This window comes from Mytilus californianus, unplaced genomic scaffold (genome assembly GCF_021869535.1).
Source record: "Mytilus californianus isolate M0D057914Y unplaced genomic scaffold, xbMytCali1.0.p SCAF_45, whole genome shotgun sequence".
In the NCBI taxonomy this organism is placed as follows: domain Eukaryota; kingdom Metazoa; phylum Mollusca; class Bivalvia; order Mytilida; family Mytilidae; genus Mytilus; species Mytilus californianus.
Genome location: NW_026262696.1, coordinates 974,958 through 994,854, shown reverse-complemented (window position 1 = coordinate 994,854; position 19,897 = coordinate 974,958). Strand labels below are relative to the sequence as shown.

The 19,897-nt window shown below is 34.8% G+C and overlaps 1 protein-coding gene across 1 annotated transcript in view; it reads left to right on the top strand.

The window, feature by feature from the left end:
• LOC127699947 (uncharacterized) overlaps nucleotides 1–10,563 on the top strand; it is a 43,371-nt gene extending 32,808 nt beyond the window's left edge. Inside the window, exons 18-21 of the mRNA XM_052203321.1 lie at nucleotides 2,010–2,414; nucleotides 8,599–8,643; nucleotides 9,594–9,637; nucleotides 10,453–10,563. Of these exons, the coding sequence (XP_052059281.1) occupies nucleotides 2,010–2,414; nucleotides 8,599–8,643; nucleotides 9,594–9,625 (482 nt within the window). The 3' untranslated portion in view covers nucleotides 9,626–9,637; nucleotides 10,453–10,563. The remainder of the gene's footprint in view (nucleotides 1–2,009; nucleotides 2,415–8,598; nucleotides 8,644–9,593; nucleotides 9,638–10,452) is intronic.
• Nucleotides 10,564–19,897: the final 9,334 nt, after the last annotated feature.

The window sequence follows — 19,897 nt, the reverse complement described above, 5'->3', positions numbered from 1 at the left end:
TAAAACTTGTAACCGAATATGCCCGACGGACTAGTAACAAACAATTCTTGGCATTTCCAAAATAGTAAGTGGAAAATCCCCTCATCACTATTCTATCTTAGCCATTGAGATTCAATTACGTACGTCATCCGGGATTCCAAGAATTTGAACCGATTTTTTACATGTTTTAAAAATAGAACAACTAACTCTGGGTGGACCGGTATCATGTACTGATCGCAATTCACGTACTTTCAATATCAATTTCTCAGTACAGGGGGTATTGTACATTGCTTATGCCGAGATTTTCAATTAATGGTACTTGGGTGTATGATGAAATGATCGATATTGACCTGTCTTGTCGGACAGCTGTTAATTTGAGCTTGAAACCATGCACAAATTATTTCTAAACATTTTAGTACGGCCACCACAGGAACTTTGTCAGTTTCAAAACGAAAAACGGTAGATGAAGGGGGTAATGGGGCTGAAAATTTATCCCAAAAAATGTCAAATACGACCAGGAAAAGCAGAAAAAAACATTTATGGTGTCATGGACAGAAAGATTCCCCATGGGCAAGGTCGACTGTTACTGATGATAAACAAGAGATGATGTTTTGTGAATATTGCCGTTATTTTCCTGATCACGCTGATAAAAAGTCTGCTTTCTATGTGGGAACAACAAATATACGAATTGAACCACTGGTTTAACATGACAATATCAATGAACATGTTTTCTGTGCCCGAAAATATTTAACAACCCATAGTACAAGGGATATCCAAAAAGATGTCTAGAGATCCTTGTTATAATTAATAAAACAAAAATTTATTTGATTTATTTTATCAAATACCGTGTATAATGCCGCATTCAAAACAAGGGACACCCACTCTAAATTTGTAAGGTATACTCGGGCTAGCAGGTCAGTTTTGATGGGCTAGCAGCTCTTTCAACAGGGCTAGTAAAATCCTGCTACCAATAAGTCCTGGGCTAGTGAGCTGTAACAAATTTTTTTAACCCCTGCAATGTTCAGCAAAGTACGATCTACAAATAAGTCAATATGACCAAAATTGTCAATTGACCTTAAGGAGTTATTGCCCTTTAAATCAATTTTTCGTAATTTTTTGTAATCTTTTACAAACATCTTCTCCACTTAATCTACTGGGCCAAATAGAATTAAACTTAGCCACAATTTTCAATAGGGCATCTTGTTTGAAAAATGTATCCGATGACCCTGTCATCCAACCAACATGGCCGCCATGGCTAAAAAAAGAACATAGGGGTTTACTATAGAAGTCTAAGGGAAAATTGTAAAATAAAAACAATTTCAAATGGTCACAACTTGAAAGCTAATTTAAATAATGATAAGGGGTCTTCAGTAACTATTGTAAGACTACAATGGGATGACCTGCTTTTAATTTAACTACTGAGCCAAATTAAACCAAACTTGGCCTCAGTCATTATTAGGGTATCTAATACTATTAATTAAGATTTTAACCTTATTTTACATGATTTCCAAAACAACAGTCGATACTGGTGAGCGACACAGGCTCTTGAGAGCCTCTAGTTGTAAAATAAACATAAACTTTGTAAGAAAATAAGACAATTAATTACCTCATTATAACAAACATACAAAAGACTGGTAAGACAATTTAATTTAAAAAAAATCCGTATTCATTTTTCACCTCCAACTTGACATTTATCAGTTCAGAGTTGACATTTCTAAAGTCCAAGTTCACATTTCCCATCCCCATTTTGACATTCTCAGTTCTACGTTGACATTTTAAGTTCCAAGTTGACATTTTTTCACGTTCAGCGTAATTGAAATTTCCTTCTTCTGAGCTTACAATTCCCAATTTCAAGATTGAATTTATCGTATCCAAACTGACATTTTTCAGTTCCAACGTATAAATTGGAAGGGAGAAGTGTCAAGTTAGAAGTTTGAAATTTTAACAGCAGAATATCCCTATCGGTCTTTCGTACAAGTTATTATCAGCAAAAACATCAAAATGTAATCACATTTATTGATTTACTAAAGGGCCTAGGGGAAAACCAGGTCTTCAAGGGAACGCCGGTAGAGCTGGCAAACGAGGACTTCCTGGGCCAGCTGGACCAACAGGACCTAAAGGAAATTCCGGCAAAAATGGAGATAATGGTACACCAGGAAATCCGGGGTCAGATGGAAAGAAAGGGTCTGTAGGTCCCGCTGGAGGTAGAGGTCAACAAGGAGCTAAAGGCTCTAAAGGAAAGGAAGGTCCCATTGGACCTAAAGGTCCTGTAGGTACACCAGGGGCCAATGGCCCAAATGGGGCAGTAGGAGAACAAGGTCCTCCGGGCAAACAGGGACAAAAAGGTAATAAGGGACCTCCTGGACCAGCACTACCCCCAGGACCAAGAGGTCCACCAGGACCAAGAGGTGATCCAGGGAACCGAGGCCAAAAAGGTATTTTTAATCTTTGAATACAAGAAATTAAGGTTGATAACTAGGCATTCTATAATTATTTGTAGTTTTGAGATATCTATGTCAGGAAGTGGTGTTTAAGGTTCATGTGGACCCTTAGAAAATTTAAAACTTAACTGGATTTTGCAGTGCACTTTTTTTCGTCCATGCAGAAGATGATTAAATTAACGAACAGCTGAGTTTCACTTGATATGGTCCACTCAGGTACACAGTTTAAATGACCAATTATTGTCAGATATCTATCGTCCTTCTATTGTCCATGTCAATCAATACAGTTCAGTTCAATTATTACTTGTGGGGAAATTCTCAAACCTCTTTCCCAACTCAGTCTATGTTGGCATCTTCTGGAGGAATGAAAAAAGTGCACTGCAAAATCCTGTTAAGTTTTTAATTTTCTAAAACATAAAATATATTTGAATTTCATTTATCTAGGACATGCTATGCCTTAAACCTTTTCCAGATACACAGGTTTGTCTGTACTCAGAATAAACTTTGAGGTGAAAATGCAGCCATTTTAACCAAAGGGTCCACATGAACCTTAAAGGGGCACTAGCTGTCAAATTCATGTTCACCGATTTGACTCAAATTCTCATATTAGATTTATAAAAACATTTATCCAAATTATAAAAAGTTTTAAATAAACAATTCACAGGGCATGGGCTCGATAATATGTAGCTTCGTTTCGTGTGTATTTTAGTCTAGACGCCATCTAATTAACTATCGAGATGACCCCGAAAACAACCAACAGTCACACGACACGATATAATCATAAACATAAATATCAATAGATATATGGAACTCGTGCAAATGGATTTTTCTATGTCTGTTTGATTTCAATTTTAAGGTTAAAAAAATAAGTTAGTTTTCAATTTTACCTGTATAAGAATGATTTTTTGTGGATCGAATCAGTCAATCAAATGATTTACCTTTGTTTCACTTTCAATGTTGACAATCTTTTCTTTTAGTAGCTTAACACGCACCAATCATGCATAATCCATCTCTAGCTAAGGGGTTAAATTGAAGTTCACATGAATACGGATTCCAAGAGGTCAAATTAATCACTTGCAAGTGAATAATTCATCATTGATGATTCTTAGCTTATTTTGACAAAATTGAACTATACTGGCTGCTAATAGCGAATAATAATTTCACAATTTCACTTTCATTAATGATTGAACAAAAAAAAAATCATAATTTGAATTTTTTTATGTATCTCGTAGCTAGTGCCCCTTTAAGTCAATCAATGAAGTCTTAAATGCCATTATTTATTAGTTCTCCTATTCAAGGATAACAAGACCTAAGAGCTCCAGATAAAAACAACAGTTTAGTCAAATCTCTCTGGTATTTCTCTGTTTTTTAACAATTAAAGATAAAACTTTAAAAATTGACAAAACAGAACAGTTCTTAAATCGTTTTTTTTTTAACCAAACAACTTATGAACTAAAAAAAAGTATGTATGCGTGAACAGATCACCACAATTAAGGCCTTTGGTCAGTAAGCAAAAATATTGTTTTACTAAGATCAACTAAAAAATGCCTCCAGAGACAAACAATGTGTGTATATATTTGTATATAGATCTAATGTATACATCCTTCTTTTTGTAAAGTGATTTAGTTTTCCAACTTTTTCAAGGACAACATTGGGAATCTAGTTGGCACGAAGTAGAAAGTAAACGGCAAAGAAAAAACAAAAGAAAATAATGGCGTGCTAAAATATAAAGACTAAACAGATTGAACTAAAAATTTAAAGAACAGAGATAAACGACCTAAAAATTGAAAGAATGCAGATATGAAATGCCTCTTCTTAGACAGATAGAAGTCAACATACGGCCTTAATCAGCCGACAGCTCATATTTTATATAACAAGCTAAAACGGCACAGACAATTTTGAACAGATTATTCAGAGACTCCCGAATATCTGACACATAAAAACCCGAAGCAAACAAAAGATGATGTAAAAATATCAAATAAATTAAAAGCAGACAAATAATAAAAAAAAATCAATTTATTCAGGAGGACACACTCGCTTGTTTATAATTCTTATAAACTTACATAAATTTATGAGATCTGTTCTATTTGTAGAAGACATAATTTCAGTAAATAGTATAACAATTGGCCTTCTATTTAAATTTTGTTTTATAAATCTATTTCTCTCTTCTATAGAATTGTGAACAATTTATAATGTAATGGAATCATCCCCGATGTCTAGATGGCATAAATTACTCTTTCTATTTTCCCTTTCTATATTGAACCATCTTCCAAGTTCGACTGGAAGTTTATGGTTACATATTCTAAATTTACACCAAGTCAAAAAATCTTTTTCGTCTAAAATATTAAAATATTCTTCGAAAAAACAAGAATCAAATAATAAAAAAATGAGCTTCGTCGGATAGAAGTCAACCTTATGCAAGTGCACGTATAAGACTTCAATTGATTTTGGAACATTCAAATACGAAATAGAAGGTGAATTTGGTCTGATTTGTAGGGTTCTTATATCAACTAAATTTTAAAATAGTTACAGTCTTTGTGTAGAAATTTTTTCAACCCAAAACAGCTCAAATAAAACTACACCCCCTAAAATAATAAACTTTTAAAGAGTACAACCCAACCCAAAACATATTACAAAACAAAAATGGTACTCATTACTATAATTTCAATCGTTAGAACTCAACTGAAGTTAAGGAAATTACTAAAAACTAAGTTGATTAATTAGTGAAAAAACCCACTAAATCTGGAAATAATAACATGAAAAACAACAAGACTCATAAAATTGAGAATGGAAATGGGGAATGTGTCAAAGAGACACTGACCAACCCGACCATAGAGCAGACAACAGCCGAAGGCCATCAATGGGTCTTCAATGCAGCGAGAAACTTGAAAGAACTCTTCAATTCTATCAAATCATATTAACCATGATATTTCTATTTCACGTATCTCTTGAACAATAGGGGACCTCGGTGGCCGAGTGGTCGAAGTAGTCGAACTACTGTATCACTAGCCAGTCAACACTGAGGTTGTGAGTTCGAATCCCGCACTTGCTGGGTGCACTCAACTCCAATCTTAATTGACTAGGATTGTCAGTTTTCCTACCGAAGGTCGGTGGTTCTCTCCGGGCACTCCGGCTTCCTCCACCAGTATACACTGACTACCACGAAATAGCACAATAGTGTTAAAAGTGTTGTTAAAACACCAATCAATCAATCAATCAATCAATCAATCTTGAATAATAGTAAATGTATATGCCGATATGTAATTCAATAACGATTACAATATACGTTCATCACGGTAGTTTGAATAAATATGTTTGAAACATGCGAATTGAATTAAATTATTAACAATTGGCCTTCTATTTAAATTTTGTTTTATAAATCTATTTCTCTCTTCTATAAAATTGTGAACAATTTATAATGTAATGGAATCATCCCCGATGTCTAGATGGCATAAATTACTCTTTCTATTTTCCCTTTCTATATTGAACCATCTTCCAAGTTCGACTGGAAGTTTATGGTTACATATTCTAAATTTACACCAAGTCAAAAAATATTTTTCGTCTAAAATATTAAAATATTCTTCGAAAAAACAAGAATCAAATAATAAAAAAATGAGCTTCGTCGGATAGAAGTCAACCTTATGCAAGTGCACGTATAAGACTTCAATTGATTTTGGAACATTCAAATACGAAATAGAAGGTGAATTTGGTCTGATTTGTAGGGTTCTTATATCAACTAAATTTTAAAATAGTTACAGTCTTTGTGTAGAAATTTTTTCAACCCAAAACAGCTCAAATAAAACTACACCCCCTAAAATAATAAACTTTTAAAGAGTACAACCCAACCCAAAACATATTACAAAACAAAAATGGTACTCATTACTATAATTTCAATCGTTAGAACTCAACTGAAGTTAAGGAAATTACTAAAAACTAAGTTGATTAATTAGTGAAAAAACCCACTAAATCTGGAAATAATAACATGAAAAACAACAAGACTCATAAAATTGAGAATGGAAATGGGGAATGTGTCAAAGAGACACTGACCAACCCGACCATAGAGCAGACAACAGCCGAAGGCCATCAATGGGTCTTCAATGCAGCGAGAAACTTGAAAGAACTCTTCAATTCTATCAAATCATATTAACCATGATATTTCTATTTCACGTATCTCTTGAACAATAGGGGACCTCGGTGGCCGAGTGGTCGAAGTAGTCGAACTACTGTATCACTAGCCAGTCAACACTGAGGTTGTGAGTTCGAATCCCGCACTTGCTGGGTGCACTCAACTCCAATCTTAATTGACTAGGATTGTCAGTTTTCCTACCGAAGGTCGGTGGTTCTCTCCGGGCACTCCGGCTTCCTCCACCAGTATACACTGACTACCACGAAATAGCACAATAGTGTTAAAAGTGTTGTTAAAACACCAATCAATCAATCAATCAATCAATCAATCTTGAATAATAGTAAATGTATATGCCGATATGTAATTCAATAACGATTACAATATACGTTCATCACGGTAGTTTAAATAAATATGTTTGAAACATGCGAATTGAATTAAATTATTAACAATTGGCCTTCTATTTAAATTTTGTTTTATAAATCTATTTCTCTCTTCTATAAAATTGTGAACAATTTATAATGTAATGGAATCATCCCCGATGTCTAGATGGCATAAATTACTCTTTCTATTTTCCCTTTCTATATTGAACCATCTTCCAAGTTCGACTGGAAGTTTATGGTTACATATTCTAAATTTACACCAAGTCAAAAAATCTTTTTCGTCTAAAATATTAAAATATTCTTCGAAAAAACAAGAATCAAATAATAAAAAAATGAGCTTCGTCGGATAGAAGTCAACCTTATGCAAGTGCACGTATAAGACTTCAATTGATTTTGGAACATTCAAATACGAAATAAAAGGTGAATTTGGTCTGATTTGTAGGGTTCTTATATCAACTAAATTTTAAAATAGTTACAGTCTTTGTGTAGAAATTTTTTCAACCCAAAACAGCTCAAATAAAACTACACCCCCTAAAATAATAAACTTTTAAAGAGTACAACCCAACCCAAAACATATTACAAAACAAAAATGGTACTCATTACTATAATTTCAATCGTTAGAACTCAACTGAAGTTAAGGAAATTACTAAAAACTAAGTTGATTAATTAGTGAAAAAACCCACTAAATCTGGAAATAATAACATGAAAAACAACAAGACTCATAAAATTGAGAATGGAAATGGGGAATGTGTCAAAGAGACACTGACCAACCCGACCATAGAGCAGACAACAGCCGAAGGCCATCAATGGGTCTTCAATGCAGCGAGAAACTTGAAAGAACTCTTCAATTCTATCAAATCATATTAACCATGATATTTCTATTTCACGTATCTCTTGAACAATAGGGGACCTCGGTGGCCGAGTGGTCGAAGTAGTCGAACTACTGTATCACTAGCCAGTCAACACTGAGGTTGTGAGTTCGAATCCCGCACTTGCTGGGTGCACTCAACTCCAATCTTAATTGACTAGGATTGTCAGTTTTCCTACCGAAGGTCGGTGGTTCTCTCCGGGCACTCCGGCTTCATCCACCAGTATAAACTGACTACCACGAAATAGCACAATAGTGTTAAAAGTGTTGTTAAAACACCAATCAATCAATCAATCAATCAATCAATCTTGAATAATAGTAAATGTATATGCCGATATGTAATTCAATAACGATTACAATATACGTTCATCACGGTAGTTTAAATAAATATGTTTGAAACATGCGAATTGAATTAAATTATTAAAGTAAGAACTAGAAAATCGTTTGGAAAAAAAAATGAAACCTTGTATACACAAGGTTAGGGAGCTACCATTTGATTTTTATGGGGGGGGGTCTAGGATGAAAAATGTTTTCCTGCATTTTTTTCAAGTGTAATCTCTGTCCTGCTTTTTTATTTTTCACTCTATTCGGTCCTGCCTTTTTTATTAGATTATCCTGACTTTTTGTACATAAATTGTCATCCTGCCTTTTTTTTTTGCCAAGTTGCTCATCCTGCCTTTTTTTTTACTCAAAACTTCTGTCCTGCCTTTTTTTTCTAATTTCATCCTAGCCCCCAGATAAAAATCAAATGGTTGCTCCCTTATGGAATGTCACATTGTAACAAAACCAATTGTTTGCTTATAGGGAAAATTGAGATTATCGTTGTTGAACAAAAGGGCTACCAACCAGGTATGTTATATATGAATAATGAGATGTGATATAAATGCCATTGAGACAACTATCTATCAGAGACTAAACATCAGTAAGTCGTCGTATGGCCTTCACTAATCAGCAAAAACTGTAGCGTATAGTAGGCTGTAAAAGGCCCAAGCATGACAAATTTGTGAAACAATTTCAAAGAGAAAACCAAAAACTATTATTAAAGCAAAACAAATATTGGAGACAGCAACAAGCGACAACTACTGAATTACAAAAACATAATAGTCCGTTTGACAACTATAATTCTACAGAATTTAAAAAACATAACATGAATAAAAAAATCAGCATTTATTTTCTGATCATGCTGATAGATACAAAATCAGACAATGATTAAAATGTGTATTCTACGTATTTTTGTTTTGTTGTGTGTGTTTAAAATAAAACAAAAACAAAAACAAAAGAGAATTTTGTAATGTCTGTTTTATTTTGTCATGTGAGTTTTATCATTAAAATTTAAAAGACACCAATACATGTTACAATTGACCATACCATTGGAATTTTGACCGCATTGATTATGAATGCTGTTCTTTTATCACATAAATATACAATTAAACGTGGAAATATAAACATTATGACGTAGTAGAAAAAGAGTTAACAATTTGTTCTTGAATTTCATTTTGTGACTTTCTTTCTGTTATCGAAAGAGTTGCATACTATTCAGTGCTTATTGTCAAGTGAACTGTTACTTTGCCTTTTAAAATGTTTTTGTGTTTGTAACACAGACTCCAAACTATAATGCCAGTCCAAACCTAACCTTCAAATGACTTCCTTTTCGTTATTTAGTTGTACCAAGATGAAAACCACTAGAAAAACATGGATAGTGCAAATTTAATGAAGACTCGGTGTATCTTTATTTTATGAAACATAGACACTGAATCGTCTGTATAAAAATGCATATTGATATTCGTTTTATTTTGCAGTAAAAGAACAAAATCAGTACCCGTACCAGTAAAGTTTATACCTTGTAAGTAAGCATATTTAGCATCAATAACATGTCGTCTGCGTGAAATCACCTGACCATAGGTTTAAGCATGGTGAGGGGGTAAAAAAAGTGTGGTCAAACTTTTGGAAATCTGTTGAAGTCATACCATTATCCTACTCTTCCTTGGAGACAGACTGGGCTGATGCATAGACAGATGTCACGTGATAAGACCTTTTCAACCTCCACATTGAAACAACCGCTATTTCACAGAATCTCGTACTGCATCCCCTCATAATCAAATGTCACGTGATACAACTGTTTCAACCTCCACATTTAAACAACCGCTATCTCCCGGAACCCCGTACAGTTGAAAACAACACATAACCTTTGTCAATAAATACAATGTGTGTCGACATATAATGCCAACATAATTACTCATGCGTAACTCCGATTCCTTGTCTGTGTTTGGCTTTACGTTTCGTACTTTTTAGTTTTTTCAGCTCTTCAACGTTTTCACAAGTGTTTGGTCTTTCAAATATGTTGACCTCAAGCATCACTTAAGACACATTGATTGACGAAATCCACATCTAGTGCATTACATTTGTACTGTTAATGTTTTTGATACACTTTATAAATTTGGTACGTCCGAAGCGCTTTTCAAGTTTACCTTATCAGACGCACACAAAAACCAAAATATTAAAAAGCCGGGATGAATAAATACTTGAGACACTATACGAACAAAAATGTTTTGAATAGAATAGCTAAGCCCATTCATGGTCAACTTGCCCTTAACTTCTGAATAATTTGAAAGAAAAAAAATGTTATGTCATGCAGTGACGAATTTTTATATTTTTCAGATAGTCTGAAAACAGGACAAACACTTGCATGTGATTTGGATCGACAACATAAAGCAGGAAGATATTGTCTCTATATCGGATATTATATTTTAAACTGTTATAATAAAAACAATACACTATCTTGTTTTACTTACGTCATTATGTTTAGACCACCATATTACACAATGCAGATTTTACAGAGTACAAACATGGGAACAAAGAACTTACAAATATCCCAGTGTGGTCACAGTAGTTGTTTTAGCAACCTCTTTTTTGCTGGTCCTTTTCGGAGTTTTGTTTTAAAGGCAGATGTGTTTCAAGGCTTGTTATGCACGAAAAAAATGTTATCTGAAATTTGATAACATGCAGAATCAAAATTATTTTATTCCATAATTCAAAGTTTACTTACTATGTTGATCGTATCTTTCCCTTTGAACTTAACACAAGGAATAAAACCACTAATCCATAGCCCCGTTGCTTTCTATGTTAAATTCTGCAATTTCTAGCAGTAACTTTGTCCTATGTTCAAATAAAGTGGCAGTCATTTCATGTTAAAACTATACTTTATCCTGACTTGTGCTAAACAAATTTAACATAGTTTTACCTTCAATTGCATATTAGAGCGCACTGGTTCCTGGAAGTTTTGTAGTACAAGAACATGTACTCCTGATCTGAACAACAGGGCAAATGTGCCCTCTTAATATAATTTCATATAGTTCTTTTATTATTCAAAAGACCCTTTCAACTAGGGTTCTATAGTGATTCCAAGTCCGTTCTGATAACAAAATTACCCAAATATTTTACTTATTAACAAAGCACATCTTTCCTGTATGTTTTTTTTTCTGACCGGGACCAAATTTAATTTAGTGGTTCTATACCACATGGCATAAAAAAACTTCCTAGACAGATACCTAGAAATAAAAGGTGAGATATGTGTGAGAACTAAAACTTTATGACAGAAGAGGTTTCTTAAAGTGTCCCTCTTTGGCTTTTCATTTTTATGTAGCATCATTTACATAATTATGAAGAATATATCTCCAAGTTGTTACGGTATTCTTGAGCTTATGTTTGTATCACAGTTCTTAAATAGAGGGATGACGGTTATTAATACAAGAAGCTACCTAGCCAAAGGTATATCATGGTAGAATTGAAGTCATCAAAAGTTATGTTTAGGCTATCATGACTGTTTACCATTACGATTCACCTTTTTAAATGATAAAGTTAAAGTTATTTTACAAAAGTTTTACACATTTTGTAATCATAACTTTTGACTGTATTATCGTGATATATATATTTTTTTTAATTTTTTTTTAATTTTTATTTTACAAATCAATGTACATACATGTATATATTGAAGAGATGCAGATCTACATTTTTCAGAAAACGAAATTGATGCGAGATATAGTAGAAATATGAAAACAGATCTTACTTAGCTATTTAGGCAGCAACCATTTAACTTCGGGGAGATGGGGTTATGGTTTTTTTGTCTGAGTCAGAAATGTTTTTCTTCAGTTTTTCGACTCTATTCAATGTATGTGAAGTTAGCAGCCGGTTCGTTATTCGATATTCGATATTCAATATCCAACCGACTGCTAGCAGTTGGTTGGATATTCAAAATTTAGTTGAAAATCATAAAAAAATTAAATACTTGATAACATTAAAAGCACGATTTTCATAGTTAAGAGGACTGATAAGATCCGTAGGAAATCGTTTAATGACCTCTTCGAATATAAACCCTTTTCTAAGTTGCATATTTGTTTTTATGTAATATAGATTTTTATCAATAAAACAACTTCAAATATGTACTTTTATATATGATATTTCTTAAAACAAAAAGAAAAAACCTATAACTCTAGAAACATTTAGAAATATAAATAGAAATATTTATGGAAAGCCCAAAAAAAGAAATATATAGTGAAAACCTACCGAAGACCGCTTAAATGAGGGTGAGACCCCCTGGTCTTTCAATGTCCATAAAATTCAACTTGATCATAGACTCTGTATATGTAAAGGTTGTATTAGAAGGATTTTCCAGAATAATGTCATCTTCGATATCTACGGAGGGCTTAGATTGTCACTTTTCATCTAAAAATTGTCAAAATTTTAGGACAAAGGGCACAGGGCATGGGTGAGAGCCCCCTGATCTCTTAATCTTTCTAATATTATGCAGACATTTAGTTAATAGGTAGATACAAACGTGACTAAAAGGAATTTGGGTACACTTCTTGTCTTCCATGTTTACGGAGGGCCCAAAGTGCCAGTTGGATATTCAAAATATATAGTGAAAACCTACCTGAGACCGCTTAAATAAGGGTGAGACCCCCCTGGTCTTTCAATGTCCATAAAATTCAACTTGTTCATAGACACTGTATATGTAAAGGTTGTATTAGAAGGATTTCCCAGAATAATGTCATCTTCGATATCTACGGAGGGCTTAGATTGTCACTTTTCATCTAAAAATTGTCAAAATTTTAGGACAAAGGGCACAGGGCAATGGTGAGAGCCCCCTGATCTCTCAATCTTTCTAATATTATGCAGACATTTACTTAATAGGTAGATACAAACGTGACTAAAAGGAATTTGGGTACACTTCTTGTCTTCCATGTTTACGAAGCGCCCACAGTGCCAGTTGGATATTCAAAATATATAGTGAAAACCTACCTGAGACCGCTTAAATGAGGGTGAGACCCCCCTGGTCTTTCAATGTCCATAAAATTCAACTTGATTACAGACACTGTATATGTAAAGATTGTATTAGAAGGATTTCCCAGAATAATGTCATCTTCGATATCTACGGAGGGCTTAGATTGTCACTTTTCATCTAAAAATTGTCGAAATTTTAGGACAAAGGGCACAGGGCAATGGTGAGAGCCCCCTGATCTCTTAATCTTTCAAATATTATGCAGACATTTAGTTAATAGGTAGATACAAACGTGACTAAAAGGAATTTGGGTACACTTCTTGTCTTCCATGTTTACGGAGCGCCCAAAGTGCCAGTTGGATATTCAAAATATATAGTGAAAACCTACCTGAGACCGCTTAAATGAGGGTGAGACCCCCCTGGTCTTTCAATGTCCATAAAATTTAAATTGATCATAGACTCTGTATATGTAAAGGTTGCATTAGAAGGATTTCCCAGAATAATGTCATCTTCGATATCTACGGAGGGCTTCGATTGTCACTTTTCATCTAAAAATTGTCAAAATTTTAGGACAAAGGGCACAGGGCAATGGTGAGAGCCCCCTGATCTCTCAATCTTTCTAATATTATGCAGACATTTAGTTAATAGGTAGATACAAACGTGACTAAAAGGAATTTGGGTACACTTCTTGTCTTCCATGTTTACGGAGCGCCCAAAGTGCCAGTTGGATATTCAAAATATATAGTGAAAACCTACCTGAGACCCTTAAATGAGGGTGAGACCCCCCTGGTCTTTCAATGTCCATACAATTCAACTTGATCATAGACTCTGTATATGTAAAGGTTGTATTAGAAGGATTTCCTAGAATAATGTCATCTTCGATATCTACGGAGGGCTTAGATTGTCACTTTTCATCTAAAAATTGTCAAAATTTTAGGACAAAGGGCACAGGGCATGGGTGAGAGCCCCCTGATCTCTCAATCTTTCTAATATTATGCAGACATTTAGTTAATAGGTAGATACAAACGTGACTAAACGGAATTTGGGTACACTTTTTCTCTTCCATGTTTACGGAGCGCCCAAAGTGCCAGTTGGATATGCAAAATATATAGTGAAAACCTACCTGAGACCGCTTAAATGAGGGTGAGACTCCCTGGTCTTTCAATGTCCATAAAATTCAACTTGATCATAGACTCTGTATGTGTAAAGGTTGTATTAGAAGGATTTCCCAGAATAATGTCATCTTCGATATCTACGGAGGGCTTCGATTGTCACTTTTCATCTAAAAATTGTCAAAATTTTAGGACAAAGGGCACAGGGCATGGGTGAGAGCCCCCTGATCTCTCAATCTTTCTAATATTATGCAGACATTTAGTTAATAGGTAGATACAAACGTTACTAAAAGGAATTTGGGTACACTTCTTGTCTTCCATGTTTACGGAGCGCCCAAAGTGCCAGTTTGATATTCAAAATATATAGTGAAAACCTACCTGAGACCGCTTAAATGAGGGTGAGACCCCCCTGGTCTTTCAATGTCCATAAAATTCAACTTGATTATAGACTCTGTATATGTAAAGGTAGTATTAGAAGGATTTCCCAGAATAATGTCATCTTCGATATCTACGGAGGGCTTAGATTGTCACTTTTCATCCAAAAATTGTCAAAATGTTAGGACAAAGGGCACAGGGCAATGGTGAGAGCCCCCTGATCTCTCAATCTTTCTAATATTATGCAGACATGTAGTTAATAAGTAGATACAAATGTGACTAAAAGGAATTTGGGTACACTTCCTGTCTTCTATGTTTACGGAGGGCCCAAATCTAAGCCCTCCGTAGATATCGGAGATGACATTATTCTGGGAAATCCTTTTGATACAATCTTTATTTATACAGAGTCTATGAATTCGTCGAATTTTATAGACATTGAAAGTTCAGGGGGATCTCACCATTGCCCTGTGCCCTTCTTCCTTAAATTTTGACAATTTGTAGCTGAAAAGTGACAATCTAAGCCCTCCGTAGATATCGAAGATGACATTTTTCTGGGACATCCTTTTGATACAATCTTCATTTATACAGAGTCTATGAATTTGTCGATTTTTAAAGACATTGAAAGAACAAGGGGGTCTCACCCTCATTTAAGCGGTCTAAGGTAGGTTTTCGATTTATATTTTGAATATCCAACTGGCACTTTGGGCCCTCCGTAAACATAGAAGAGAGGAAGTGTACCAAAATTCCTTGTAGTCACGTTTGGAACTACCTATTAACCAAATGTCTCCATAATATTAGAAAGATTGAGAGATCAGGGGGCTCTCATCATTGCCCTGTGCCCTTTGTCTTAAAATTTTGACAATTTTTAGCTAAAAAGTGACAATCTAAACCCTCCGTAGATATCGAATATGACATTATTCTGGGAAATCCTTCTACTACAACCTTAACATATACAGAGTCTATGATTAAGTTGAATTTTATGGACATTGAAAGACCAGGGGGGTCTCACCCTCATTGAAGCGGTTTCAGGTAGGTTTTCACTATATATTTTGAATATCCAACTGGCACTTTGGGACCTCCGTAAACATAGAAGACAGGAAGTGTGCCAAAATTCCTTTTAGTCTCGTTTGTATCTACCTGTTAACTAACTGTCTGTTTAATATTAGGCAGATTGGGAGATCAGGGGCTCTCACCATTGCCCTGTGCCCTTTGTCCTAATATTTTGACAATTTTTAGCTGAAAAGTGACAATCTAAGCCCTCCGTAGATATCGAAGATGACATTTTTCTAAAAAATCCTTTTGATACAATCTTTATTTATACAGAGTCTATGAATTCGTCGAATTTTATAGACATTGATAGAACAGGGGGGTCTCACCCTCATTTAAGCGGTCTAAGGTAGGTTTTCGCTATATATTTTGAATATCCAACTGGCACTTTGGGCCCTCCGTAAACATAGAAGACAGAAAGTGTACTCAAATTCCTTTTAGTCTCGTTTGTCTCTACCTATTAACTAACTGTATGTTTAATATTAGGCAGATTGAGAGATCAGGGGGCCCTCACCATTGCCCTGTGCCCTTTGTCCTTAAATTTTGACAATTTTTAGCTAAAAAGTGACAATTTAAGCCCTCCGTAGATATCGAAGATGACATTTTGCTAGGAAATCCTTTTGATACAATCTTTATTTAAACAGAGTCTATGAAATTGTCGATTTTTATAGACATTGAAAGAACAGGGGGGTCTCACCCTCATTTAAGCGGTCTAAGGTAGGTTTTCGCTATATATTTTGAATATCCAACTGGCACTTTGGGCCCTCCGTAAACATAGAAGACAGGAAGTGTACCCAAATTCTTTTTAATCACGTTTGTATCTACCTATTAACTAACTGTCTGCCTAATATTAGGCAGATTGAGAGATCAGGGGGCTCTCACCATTGCCCTGTGCCTTTTGTCCTGACATTCGGACAATTTTTAGCTGAAAAGTGACAATCAAAGCCCTCCGTATATATCGAAGATGACATTTTTCTGGGAAATCCTTTTGATACAATCTTTATGTATACAGAGTCTATGAATTCGTCGAATTTTATGGACATTGAAAGAACAGGGGGGTCTCATCGTCATTTAAGCGGTCTCAGGTAGGTTTTCACTATGTTTTTCTTTTTTGGGGCTTTCCATATATATTTGTATTTATATTTCTAAATTTTTTCTAGAGTGATCGGTTTTTGTTTTTGTTTTAAGAAATATTAGATATAAAATTACAGTTTTGATGTGAGTCGTTTTATTGATAAAAATCTATATTACATAAAGACAAATATGCAAATTACATAAGCATTGATAAGGGTTTATATTTGAGGACAACGAGAGTTTAAGACAACTTGTAGGGGTCATAAAACGATTTCCTACGTATCTTTTCACTCCTTTCAACTATAAAAATCATGCTTTTAATGTTATCAAATATTATATTTTTATGATTTTCAACTAAATTTGAATATCGAACCGACTGCTAGCAGCCGGTTGGATATTGAATATCGAATATCGAATAACGAACCGGCTGCTAACTTCACATCCATCTCTATTCATCAATTTTTTTTCTTCAAAATTTAACCCTATAAGGTACGGGGAAAATCTGGATTCAGAATATTTTGGTCATCTGCTTGACCACAAACTTTTTTTCATCAAATTGGGGATCAAAATACTTTTTTTAGGAAAAAAAACATACCCCCCCTTGAAATTCGTTCTCTTAATAAAAGTCAGTCGTAACAGGGGCGGATCTAGCCATTTTTTAAAGGGGGGTCCCAACCCAGGATAATAAAAGGGGGGGGGGGGGTTTCCAACTATATGTCCCCATTCAAATGCATTGATCGTCAAAAAAAAAAGGGGAGCGAGGTCCAATCCTCGGAACCCCCGCCCCCTGGATCCGCCACTGGTAGTAATATATGCACTTCACCTTCCAAGTCAACAGTGTAATGCTTAAGTCAATCATTCAGACAACAAATGCTTAGATTTAATCAATTCTAGCAATTGGAAGGACGAACAAGCATTAACAATTTCATCCCTTGTACATTTTGTGAATTTAAATCAATGAATTGCTAAAAAAAAATACAGTACCGTAGAAACTGAAAATGTGAGAGGAGATCAAAACGCGACTCCCACACAAAACCCCAAGGTAACCATAATTTACAACCAGCGGTCAACAAAGTGCCTTCAATTAAAAAAACAACGAGTAAGAAGAAAAAACAGTTGCATATGTTAAGGGGATAATCAGAAATCATTAATCGGAAGAAAAACAGAAAATTACATTCTCAAAATAAATACAACCAAAAAGATACAATAGTCTACAAAATACTTCTATATACACAGAAAACATAAAGACTGCGGGTTATAAAGCTTTCCAAAAAAAAAAACCAGGATGATCTCAAGCGCTCTGGAAGGGTCAGCAAGGCCTTCTCCATTAGTGACACCCGTCGTATTACTCTTGTTAAAATACGTTTATGGGTCATAATAGCTGACTATAATGTATCATATATAAGCAGATTGGGGAATTTGATTGTCAAACCCTAAGAGGTCAGATGCCTGTTGATCAGTAGCTGTCGTTTGTGTGGTTCATAGGTGTTTCTCGTTTCTCGTTTTGTTTATATAGATTAGACCGTTGGTTTTCCTGTTTGAATTGTTTAACACTAGTCAATTTGGAGCCCTTTATAGCTTGCTGTTCGGTGTGAGCCAAGGCTCTGTGTTGAAGGTTGTACTTTGACCTATAATTGTTAACTTTTTATACATTGACTTGGATGGAGAGTTGTGTCATTGGCACTCATACTCCATCTTCTTATTGAATATTTACAATTCAAAAATTATATTCTCATTACCGAATTTGAACTTACCCTGAGATGCAACTTTTGAGCAGCATTTATACTTACTCTTTCTTATCACCCAACGTTTTATTTTTTTTGGGGGGGTTGTGTTGTTCAGTCTTCTGTGTTCTATGCAAATGTATTGTGAACTTGTTTGTCTGTTTGCCGCTTTCGTTTTTTTATGCCCCAGCCGTGACCGGAGGGGGCATTAAGTATAACCCATATCCGTTCTCTAACTTTAGTTTGCCTCAATCAAATTTTATACACAAAGCTAATTACCACAGAACACAGATCAAGTTCAAATTTCGGTGGCGTCACTTTTACCGTTCTTGAGTTATGTCCCTTTATAGCGTTATATGCAAGCGGGAGCATCGTCTGTGTCCCATTCTCCATTATTTGTTTTATTTTGCTATTACGTTTTCTGTTTTCAAATGCTTCAAAAAAGGTGGACGATACCAAGGGGACAACCAAAAGTGGATAATTGGAAAGTTGGAACAAGTTTCTATCTGCACAAGAAAATTCTCTATTCCTTAAAGTAAATTGAAAGACTTTTGTCTGATTTAAAAAAAAACTGTCTTGTTAAAATATTTGAAACAACTCTTGCCGCGATATAGACTATTACTGCTGATGCGTGGGAAAACAATCGACAATCAATCAATTAATCGATCAATCTATCCCTAAACTTTACCGAACTGGAAATCTTTATATGAATTACAAAAAAGTACCAATCATTATACATTAACATGTAGAGAAAGCCACAACAACAATCGTATTTCTGACTTTAGATAGTCATATAGACACAGGACTTGTTATATTAGTTATGTGAGCTCTCAGCTCTCACCCTTTTATATAGAAAATTAAAACAAGGTGTTTGGCAGCAACGACACAATACATCTTGATGTCGTCATACAGTCTTCAGCATTAAGTCTCTATAAAGGTTACAAGATCACAATTATTTTACACTTTTTTATAAGATAAAGAATAAAGTCTTGTGATACTACTGATTGGATGTCATAGGGTGTCTTGTGATACTCATGATTTGATGATAAAGATTGTCTTGTGAGACTCCTGATTGGATGATACAGGGTGTCTTGTAAGACTTCTTATTGGATGATACAGGGTGTCTTGTGAGAATCCTGATTGGATGATACAGGATGCCTTGTGAGACTCCTGATTGGATGATACAGGGTGTCTTGGGAGACTCCTTATTGAATGATACAGGATGCCTTGTGAGACTCATGATTGGATGATACAGGATGTCTTGTGAGACTCCTGATAGGATGATAAAAGATGTCTTGTGGGACTCCTGATTGGATGATTCAGGGTGTCTTGTGAGACCTGATTGGATGATACAGGATGTCTTGTGAGACTCCTGATATGATGATACAGGATGCGTTATGAGACTCCTGATTGGATGATACAGGGTGTCTTGTGAGACTCCTGATAGGATGATATAAGATGTCTTGTAAGATTCCTGATTGGATGATACAGGG